Source organism: Spermophilus citellus (genome assembly GCF_964194105.1).
Source record: "Spermophilus citellus genome assembly, chromosome: 11".
NCBI classification, from domain to species: domain Eukaryota; kingdom Metazoa; phylum Chordata; class Mammalia; order Rodentia; family Sciuridae; genus Spermophilus; species Spermophilus citellus.
Genome location: NC_138192.1, coordinates 129834980 through 129846205, shown reverse-complemented (window position 1 = coordinate 129846205; position 11226 = coordinate 129834980). Strand labels below are relative to the sequence as shown.

The 11226-nt window shown below is 47.6% G+C and overlaps 1 protein-coding gene across 2 annotated transcripts in view; it reads right to left on the bottom strand.

The window, feature by feature from the left end:
- Positions 1-7113: 7113 nt before the first annotated feature.
- EFHD1 (EF-hand domain family member D1) overlaps positions 7114-11226 on the bottom strand; it is a 41302-nt gene continuing 37189 nt past the window's right edge. For both annotated transcript variants that reach the window (XM_081261674.1, XM_081261673.1), the window contains one exon: positions 7114-8271. In XM_081261674.1, the coding sequence (XP_081117800.1) occupies positions 8137-8271 (135 nt within the window). In that variant the 3' untranslated portion in view covers positions 7114-8136. The remainder of the gene's footprint in view (positions 8272-11226) is intronic.

Below are 11226 nucleotides of genomic sequence, written 5' to 3'. Positions count from 1 at the left end.
AGAGGCCCTCCCCACTCCGGGTCTTCCCACCCTGTCTAGGAGCTCTGCCTTTCACAGGCTTCTGCCATCCCATCACCATGTGTGACACAGGCAGGGGCCCCGGCCAGGACCAGTGCTAGGCTGCACCTTCAGCCGCTAGAATTGTGAACTAAATAAATGTCTTTTCTTTATAAAGTCCTCAGGCATTGCTCACTGTAGTGGAAAATGGACTAGCACAGAAGCCTGACAGGGCTGGGTACCTCCTGGAGAGCAAAGGGAGAACACAGGGAAAGAATGGCTGAAGAAAACGCTCCAGAGAACTGAGCGGCCATCAACAGGACTCAGAAATGGTACTAAGGAAATAAATTCACTTTAGTGTTTGAAAAACAGGTTTTATCATAAAAGTACTTGCATATTTTTTCTTTTTCTTTTTCTTTTTTTTTTTTTTTTCATACCATGGATTGAACCCAAGAGTGCTTAACCACTGAGCCACATCCCCAGCCCCTTTTTATTTTTTGAGACAGGGTCTTGCTAAGTTGTTTAGGGCCTCACTAAATTGCTGAGGCTGGCTTTGAACTGGTCATCCTCCTACATCAGCCTCCCAAGCCTCTGGGAATAAAGGCATGTGCCACTGTGCCTGGCGCACGCTCTCTCTCTCTATATATATATATATATATTTTTTTTTTCTCATTTCCAAACTCTGGAGGTAAAAGACAATTAAATCATTTTTAAATCATTTACTATATTTTGAAATATAGTAAATGTGTCCTTTCACCCAATACCCCATGATGTGTCCCGAAACGTTAACCATTTTCTTCTGTGTCTTTTGCCTATTCAGGGTTTCATTTTTCTGTTGCTCCTGAGGGTTCTTCCCACATGTTGTTTAACATTCTTCTCATTTTCTGTGTGGTCATAGATTCCCCTCTCTTTTTTTATTAGCTGTTAGTTAATAAAAGAGTAGTGGCCATGGTGGTAGTTGTTATCATAGCAAAGCAATATATGTTTATGGTTTTAATAGAGTTCAAAGCCGATCACGTTGGTGCATGTCTGGAATCTTAGCAACTTGGGAGGCTGAGACAGAAGGAACACAAGTTCGAGGCCAGTCATTGGCAATTTAGTGATACCATCTTTCAAAATAAGAAGTAAAAAGGCTGGGGATGTGGCTCGGGTGGTAGAGCACCCTTGGATTCAATCACCAATACCACATGCAAAAAAAAAATTTAGAGTTCAAATACATATACAAGAAAATTTAACTCCCTCAGACCTATAGGACCCTGGGGTTGTCTTCCCCTCAGTTTTGTATGTCATTTTTCCCGAAATATTGTATGCATAAATACAATACGTATGATGCTGGGAATACAATAGTGGTCCTAAAGTCCACCTGATTTCTGACGTCATGAAGCTTGCAGTCTTCTCAGGCAGAGACTCGGCTTCCTGTCTCCTCTCTAACACAAATACAATGAACCCAGCTCAGCATTACTAGGCATACTGCTGGGCTCCAGGGCTTTCCCAAGGAACACTATGCCTGGAGTCCTCCATGTTTTTGTTTATTTGATAGTGGGGATTGAACCCAGGGGCTCTTAACCACCCAGCCACCTCCTCAGCAATCCCCTTCTTTTTTTTCAGACAGGGCTTTAGGCTTTGCTAAATTGCTGAGGCTGGCCTCAAACTGCCTCAGCCTCCTGAATTGCTTGGATTACAGGTGTGGGCCACTACGCCCAGCTCACATTTTGTTTTAATGGCTACCCAGCTCTGCATATTTAGGTGTCTGTACCATGGTGGATTTAACCAATCCCATGCTGATAGTCATTCTGATTATTACCACATTTTAGCTGTGACTAACACCACTGTCATGAGTAGTCCCTTAAATTCATCTTTTTTCATTTTTATATTTACCTATAGGATAAATTCCAATGTCAAAACAGTGAACATCTGCTGTTTTTCACGACTGGTCTGCACTTGAAATACTTTCCCATGTTTGCGGAAATGCGAATCTTGGTGAGAGGCAGGACCTACCTCCTTTCACAGAAAACACAGAATGGAGATGGTACACCTTCCTGCCCCACCCCCACCCCCCACACAGGGGCATGTGACTGGACTCGCCTGAAGCTGAATCTGGAACAAACGACCTGAAGAAGCAGGACACCGCAGAGCTCTGGCCAGCCAGGGCAGCAGCACCACCCCTGGCTGGTTCCCAAGACGTGTTTTCTGGCCACCAGTCAGCTGGCCTCCTGCCTGCTTGCTTAGGTCGGCCCCCCAGCCCTGCTAGCGAGTCTGGGAGCTCCTCGGTGTGTCTTCAGTCAATCTCTCTTCTGCTTACATCAGTCTGCCTTCGATTATGTGACTTTTGTGTAAGGGCCCTGATGGATTCTGTGGTGGTTAGCTCCAAGATGGCTCCCAGTGATTCGTGCCAAGAACGCTGACCTATGCAACCCGCAAGTGTGATTAAGGACACTGTGGCCTACGCGTTCCTCTCTCTTGTAGTGTTACCACTGTTGACCGGTGACGAGTCCTCGCTTCCCCGAATGCTGAAGTATGACACCAGAGAAGCCCGCGGAGGCCAGGGGAGAGTGGACGGTGGATGCTTTATTAAAGGACAGCAGAGAAGACTTCTTTCCGGAGGGAGAAGGGGACCGAAAGGCAGAATCCGTGGAAGGGGGAGGTCTTCCCTTTTTCACAGCTAAGGTCACTTTTAGTCCTCCCACACTCCTGTCCTTTGTTGCCCTCTGTCCTGCAGTGATGGAATGCAGGTGGGAAGGCCCACAAGGTGGGGGCTAGGTGGGCTGGAGGAGTCCTCTGGGCAGGAAGGGCCTGGGGTGGTTTGATTACCACCTCCTAGTTTGCTGGAAACAGCTTCATTAACTTTTCCTTAGGATGGGTTCCTAAGGGTTAGGGTTCAGCCTTGGGGACAGTAACATTTCAATTTCCCAAGTGCTGCTCTGCTTTCCTGGACTCCCTTCTCTATAATGGCCTCCATTTTATTCATCTTACTCCGTATTAGACCCGATTTACCTAGCTACACTAACTACCTATCCTCAAATCTGGCTTCAGTAGCACTTGCTCTGGGGGAAGGCAGCTGCCGTGGTGTGAGGACACAAAGCGGCCCCCTGGAGAGGGTGGCGTGGCAGGCAACTGAGGCCTCTTGCCAACAGCCAGCACTAACTTGCAAATCCTGTGACTGAACCACCTTGGAAGCCAGTCCTTCTCCAGCCCCAGTGAAGCCCTCAGACGATGGCAGCCCCATGAGAGACCCTGAGCCAGACCCACCCAAGTTAAACTACTTCTGAATTCCTGACCCTCAGAAATTGTGTGAGATAACACATGTTAATTATTATTTTAAGTAACTAAGTCATTAGGTGAATTGTTAGTGCAAAAATAAGTAACTAATACAGATACAATTTGTTTTTGATTTTGTTAGTACTAGGGATTGATCCCTAGGCCTTGCACATACATGCTAGGCAAGCACTCTGCCACTGAGTTATATCCCTAGCCCTTTAGTAAATTTTTATTTTGAGACAGTCTTGCTAAGTTGCCCAGTCTGGCCTTAAACTTCCATCCTCCTGCCTCAGCCTCTAGGAACAGGGTTCAGGCATGTGCCACCATGCCTGGCTTACAGATATACTTTTTAATGTTAATGGTCCACCAAATTGCCCTTCAAAAAGGCAACAGCAGGTCAGGGGCTGTGATACACACCGATAATTTTAGCTACTCAGGAGGCTGAAGCAGGAAGATTACAAGTTCTAGGTTAGCTTGGGCAACGTAGGTTAAAAAGGGCTGGAGATGGGGCTGGGGTTGTGGCTCAGCGGTAGAGCACTTGCCTCGCATGTGTGCGGCCCTGGGTGCGATCCTCAGCACCACATAAAATAAATAAAATGAAGGTATTGTGTCCAACTACAACTAAAAAATAAATATTAAAAAAGGAGGGCTGGGGTTGTGGCTCAGTGGTAGAGCACTTGCCTAGCATGTGTGAAGCCCTGGGTTCGAATCTCAGCACCAACTAAAATAAATATATATATTTATGGTCTGGGGAAGTGGCTCAAGCGGTAGCACGCTTGCCTGGCATGCACGGCGCTGGGTTTGATCCTCAGCACCACATACAAATAAAGATGTTGTATCCACTGAAAACTAAAAAAAAATAAAATAAATATTTAAAAATTTTTTAAAAATTGGGGGAGCTGGAGATATAGTTCAGCATGGTGTGCCCTGGGTTCAATCCCCAGTACCACAAAAGTGACTGGTTTCTGACAACACTGGAGGAAAGCAGGGAAACTACCCTTAATGAGTTTCCATCCTCCACACCTCCTCAGGCCGGAGAACCTTGAATGGGCCCCTGAGGACCCCATGGCCATTACAGGACCCAGAGGATATCTCTGGAACCATTGGCCAGGTGGGCAGAAATGGGCCCAAATCTGGCCTGGTGGACAGCAAGGAGACAAGGTCAAAAGCACCAGTTCCCATGATCAGGCCCAGCAAGGTCAGCAATTGCCAGTTGCAGGGTCACGGCAGGTGAGCAGACACATGGGTAGGAGTCTCCCTGGGCTGGTTAGCAAAGAGCCCCAAAAAACTAGGTAAGTGGACATCTGCCCTTGGGGTCAAGACAGCATCCAGGACTGAACATTTCTGGGTCACTGTAGCTTGGACCAAAAGAGAGAGTGGTGGATAGAAAGGAGACCCATGTGTACTGAGCACTGATCATATGCCAGGCATAGAATCATTCCCATTCTGCCACAGTAGCCTGTAAAACCTCTTTTTTAAAATAAAGTTACCCAACTTCAGGTATTCCATTATAGAATCTAAGGTGCTTAGATGTTTCCTGACATCAGTCATGTCAGTAGTGCATACTTGCAATCTCAACAACTCGGGAGGCTGAGGCAGGAAGAAACCAAGTCCAAGGCCAGCCTCAGCAATTTAGCAAGGCCCTAAGCAATTTAATGAGACCCCTCTGTCTCAAAATAAAAAATAAAAAGGGGTGGGGATATAGCTCAGTGATAGAGCACCCCTGGCTTAACTTCTCAGTACCACAAAAATAAATTTAAAAAATAAGCTTTCTGACACCAGTGGTCAGGAATCCTGCCTTTCCCATCCCTCTCTGCTGAAAAATCCCATCACATTCTTGTGAAATCAACATGCAGGGACTGTGACATGCCAGGCAACACGCTAGGCCTCTGGCAGTGGGCAAGGCCAAGCTCATGTCCACAGAAGAGTTCATGGTTCAAACAAGAAGGCAGAGGAGTCAGGAGCGGGATACTGAATGCTGCTGTAGGATTGCAAGAGAGACAATCTCAAGGGGAAATGGGAACCCTGGATGGGGCTCCTTGTCCAGCATGGGGGCACCACGAGGGCTTCCTGATGATACTCTCAGGAGTAGTTTGCCATGGGAGGGAGGAGAAGAGAGGGAGGGAGTGTCAATCAGAAGAAGCAGCATGTGCAAGGGGCTGAGGGGGTGGCACCTTCCAGGAGCTGCTGTGCGCTGCCTAAGCTGGCTGTACAGTCCCTGTTCCCAGGACCGAGGGAGAGAGGGAGGAGCAGGAGGCGGGGCAAGGCCAGTAGGCCTCAGATCTGAAGAGTGGGAATCAAAAATGGGAGAGAAGATGTTAGGATGAGATTTGCATTTTATACAGATGATTCCAACTGCAAGGTGGTCAGTCAGGGCAAAGGAGGGTAGAGAAACATTGGGTCCCTGCAGAGACCCAGGAAAGGAGCCAGGAAGAGTTGTCCTTGGAGTGGAAGCGGGAACCTGTTACGGTTTGCATCTGCAGTGTCCCCCCAAAGCTCCTGGGGTCGTGCGGGAATATTTGGAGGTGAGATGACTGGATTGTGAGAACTGTAACCTAAGCCGTACATCCTGGTTTGAAGGGACTGACTGGGTGGTAACCATAGGCAGATGGGGAGGGGCTGGGGCACTGAGAGGGGGCGCTAGAAGGGTTCCCCTTCCCGGCCCCTTTCCTCTCTATGCTCCTGGCTGCCGTGAATGGAGCAGCACATCATCCTGCCCTTGTGCCATGATCTGGCTCTCCGTGGGCCCAGAACAGTGGAATTGACCACAGAACCTCTGAAGCCATGAGCCAAAATATACTTTTCCTCCTTTAAGTTGTTTCTGTTAGTTATTTCAGTCATAGTACTAGCAGAACCATAGGTGGGAGCAACTTCGACAGGATGTCATGACCAGATGGGAACAAAGGCAGTGTACATCTGGTTTTTGTGGTTATCTGACCCAATATATGTCCTAAATCCTTTTATGTTACTTTTTTTTTTTTTTTGGTACCAGAAATTGAACCCAGGGGTGCTTAATCATTGAGCCACATCCCCAGACCTATCTATCTATTTATTTTTATTTTGAGACAGGGTCTAAGTTGCTTAGGGTCTCACTAAGTTGCTGAGGCTGGTCTTGAACTAGAGATCCTCCTGCCTCAGCCTCCCCAGTTGCCGGGATTACAGGTGTACATTGCCACACCCAGCCATATTCCCAGCCCCTTTCATTTTTTATTTTAAAACAGGGTCATGCTAAATTGCCCAGACTGGCTTTGAATTTGTAATCCTCCTGTCTCCACCCTAGAATTTTCTGGGATTACCGGCTTGTACCACCAAACCCCACTCTCTCCCTTGGGTAAATTTGAAGGAGCACAGTAGCTGGATCACATGTTAAGGACCTCTCTATTCTTTTTGGGCCCTCCCCTCTGATGAAGAGATTTGGAATGTGACCCTAGGTAGAAAAACAATGTTTGAGAATGGTAGGTTATGGGTTGGTGCAGAAATAGACTGATCCTCTGGGAGAGCAGAGGGTGTTCCCTTAAGGCCTGGGTCCTTGCACACGTGGCCTGAGCATCCTGATATCATACCTGGGAGAGGCACTGACCTCGTCAGCATTTCAAGGGGTCTAGAAGCTAAAGGATTAAGCTAGAGATATGACCAGTGGCTGGAAGCACGCTCGCTGGTGTGAAGGAGGTGCAGGGGAGAGCAGCTGACAACCCTCGTACCCCGAACCTCCAGTGAAAACCCTCCCTCCAGTTCCCGTTCCTAACTATGCTACAGGAAATCCCTGTCAACAGAAGCCCAGAGCTGGACTTGGCCCCCATAGAACACATGCTTCTTCCTCCTAAAGTCAAAGAAGACTCAGGTACATTGCTGTGATGGCCAAGTTCATTTGCACAGTTTATTTAAAAAGAAAGAGCTTTAAGGTAGAAATGCAGATGGTTTCTTTACCCTAAAGAGAGAAGTTATAAATATGACAATAGGAAATATTTTTTTAAAAAATATAAGACCCTGGGTCCGAGTGAGCAATCCCAAGAACTCACAAATATAAAAATCTATCATAGGGGTAAGAACAGATTTACCTCAATACCTTGAAGCAGATGTTGGAAATTGGCTCGATGGAGAGGATGGCCATGACTTTGGGGATTTCAAAAGGCACTGGTTGTGTCCCTGACCTCGTGGGAACCTGAGGGGTCCACTGTAATATGATCTGCAGAGTTAGGGTGGACCTGGAACCCCTCTACTCATTAGCAGTACTTCTAATGATTCCTTCCTTCTCACAGGTGAGTAGCAGGCACTTAGGTGTGGAAGACAGAACCGCCCAAGGAGGGAGACACGGAGCAGGGGAGTGAAGAGGGAAGGCCAGGGGGGTGCTGCAGGCCAGTGCTCCCCGTCTTTATGCCGAGTCCTCTCCTGCTGCAGCTCCTCATGCTGGAGAGCGGGTGGGCAGTGGTCCACCTGGCCTCCTTGGATCTTGCCACCACTACAGAAGACCACACAAAAGCAACTGGCAGAATCTGACCAAGAAAGACAACAGAAATGGGAGGAGAGAAGGATTTCCCAAGAAAATGGTGAGCTAACATGTCCTCTGAGGACCACAAAAGAAAGAATTTCTATACAAATGAGCACAACAGGCTACTCACTGGCCTGGAGCAAGGGAAGGGGAAGGCTGAACCTGGCTTCAGGGGAGGGCAGAGAGGTGAGCAAGGGGGACTTGGTCATCCCATGACCCTCTTGCAGGGGCAGAAGAGTGGCGGGGCGGCAGCCCCTTGCCACCCAAGTGAGGCTAAGGAGAGGCCTGGGGCCAGGGAGGAGGCTGGAGGGGCCTGCAGGGGTAAAGAAGCTGGGCCATGCCTCCTGGCACCGTGGAGGCACCACTGTGGGCGGAGGTCAGGGTCTGCTGGACTATGCGCTGAAAGCAGCCTTGAGTTCTCGGAAGGCTGCCTGGCGGAGCCTTCTCTTCTCCTCCTCCCGCTTCCGCTCATCTTGCTCAGCTTTTAATTCGGATTCAAACTTGCTGGCAGAGGACAAGGCCTGGGCCTGCAGAGAAACGGCACACAGGGACAGTTAGGTGTGGGGAGGGACCGGTGCGCCCAGCCAGCAGCTGCAGGGCGTGGAGGGCAGGAGCCCGGCGGACACGCCTGCCTGTGGTCCTCAGGAGTCCCCTGCTGTGGCGCACATGCTACTGGCTGTTATGGCTGGATCTGAAATGTCCCCCAGAGATTCGTGTGTTGAAGGCTTCTTCCCCGGGACAGCAATGCTCAGAGGTGACTGGACATGAGGGCTGGTTCCCTGGACTCATAGCTGAATGGATTATTGGGAGGTGATGGGACTGCAGCGGGTGAACCTAGTTGGAGGACATGGGTCCTTGGGTGCACGCCCTAGGTGACCACACCTTGTCCCTGGCCCCTGTCTTTCTCTCTTCCTGGCTGCCGTGGCCGACAGTTGTGCTCCACCACACACCCGGCCACGGGCCTGGGGCTCACCACAGGCCCAAGCCATGCAGCCTGCAACCATGAGCCAGAACCGACGGCTCCTCCTCTAAGTTGACTTCTATCCACTCAGGTTGCTCTCTTCTTTTTCAGGATACTGTTTAACATCCCTGCTAACTATTCACTCTGTGTGTGTGTGTGTTGCTGCTGGGAACCTTGGACATGTTCCACAGGCATTCTACCCCTCAGCCACACCCCCAGCCCTTACCCACACCCTCAGCCCTTACCCACTTTTACATTCCTTGAATTTCACAATAATATTGTAACCTTCTAGGGGAAAAGGCAGAAGCAAAGGCCCCCTTGCTGGGTTCTGGTTGGTACTGCGTCCATCTATTGTGGCGAAGGGAAGCCCTTACCATACAGATTCCTCCAAAGACTTCAGTTTTTATTGTTGCCATTGCAGTCTGAGTTTTCTCTAAATCAATCATTCTAAATTTACTTACAAATATTAACATGTTTTTGTCAGGGCTGGGAGTAGAATGTGGCACCATTTGGGTTTTCTTTTTAAGGTTGTTTGGTGAAACTACACATACACACTATTATTATTTTTAAGGTGGACACAATCTCTTTATTTCATTTTTATGTGGTGCTGAGGATCGAACCCAGTGCCTCATGCCTGCCAGGAGAGCGTGCTACCTACCACTTGAGCCACATCCCCAGCCCCCTATTTGGGTTTTTTAAACCTAACAATTTGTCTTCAAAACCATATCAGATAAATCCATCTAAAAATCCTTTATCCTAGAACTGATTACCCGCCACCGTGTCTCATCCATTTGGTAAAATTTTTTTTTTTTTAAAGAGAGAGTGAGAGAGGAGAGAGAGAGAGAGAAAATTTTTAATATTTATTTTTTAGTTCTCAGCGGACACAACATCTTTGTTGGTATGTGGTGCTGAGGATCGAACCCGGGTGGCACGCATGCCAGGCGAGCGCGCTACCGCTTGAGCCACATCCCCAGCCCTGGTAAAATTTCTTAACAACACATTGGGTGCGGACATTATTTTAATAAAGACTATTAAAATGCTCTCAAAAGTAGCTATCCCTACTCACACCCCACCATCACGGACCAGAGGTGCTCATTTCCCCACAACTTTGCCAAGATTATCATTAACATTCTTCCCTCTTGCCAATCTGATAGGCCAAAAAAAAAAAAAAAAAAAAAAACCTGGCACCTTTTATTTCCTCTTTGGTGAATTGACTACTTGTATCCTTTACCCATTTTCCAGCTGTTTTTTTTTTTTTTTTCCCTATGTGCAGTTCTCTATTAGGTATTAACTCTTGTTATATTTTTAGTTACTTTCTCCCTGTCTTTTGTGTGTCTTAAACTTTAAGGTGTCTTGACCACAGAAATATGTAAGATACATAATTTTATTCATTTATTTATTGGCAGTACTGGGGATGGAACGGGGGGGGGTGCTCTATCACTGAGCTACATCCCTAGCCCTTTTTATTTTGACACAAGATCTCACTAAGTTGCACAGGCTGGCCTCAAACTTGTGATTCCCCCACCTGCTGTTGGGAGTACAGGTGTGTACAGGTGTGCACCAATGTGCCCAGCTTTTTTCTTTTTTTTTAAGAGGCCTCACAAAGGTAGTGCCTGGGTCCACTGGGACATCAGCTCTCCTATACAGGCTGGGTCATCAGTAGGGCTCTGCCCTCCTCCCTCATCTCTTTCCCCTTAGCAGTCACCCCCTTTCCCACTCTTTTTATTCTCCTTTCACCTCCCCCTGTGCTTAGGAAGGACGGGAAGGCCAGACCCTGGGCTGTTCCCTTAATGTCCCTGAGTCCAGGGGCCCACTCTGGAGCTGGCTGTACCTGCTCAAACACCAATGGTGTTTCAATTCTCGTAAATTTTGTGAGTTGGGTATTAAATACAGCTATTATAAAAATTAAATTATATGAGACTCTAATCATAATAAAGGAAAAGTTTTATATATCTATCTATCTTTTGGTATTGAGAATTGAGCCCAGAAAAGTTGCCATGTCCTGCTTACATTTTTACATTTTACTATTATCTATGCCTTTAGTTACCTATTTCTTTTATACCTCTGTGATGTTGTTTTGTTTTGTTTTTGTTTCAGTGCTGGGGATTAAACCCACAGCCTCGCACCGCTAGGCAAGCCCTCCACCACTGAGCTACATCCCTAGCCCGGTACCCATAGGATGGAAATACTGATGGTGATGTATCATTGTTACCGTGAATCTCCCTTGAAAGCAACTGCAGTGTGAGTGTCGACACCATAGAGAGCCACTGAAGCTACATCTTTGGGCTTGGCTTATTGTTTCGTTGACTGTCTATACAATCTTGTTTTAAAGCAATGGAAAATCAGGTTTAAAGGGCCCATGAAGGGCTGGGGATGTGGCTCAAGCGGTAGCGCGCTTGCCTGGCATGCGTGCAGCCTAGGTTTGATCCTCAGCACCACATACAAACAAAAGATGTTGTGTCTGCCATAACTAAAAAATAATAAATATTTTTAAAAAAATGAATAAATAAATAAAGTGCCC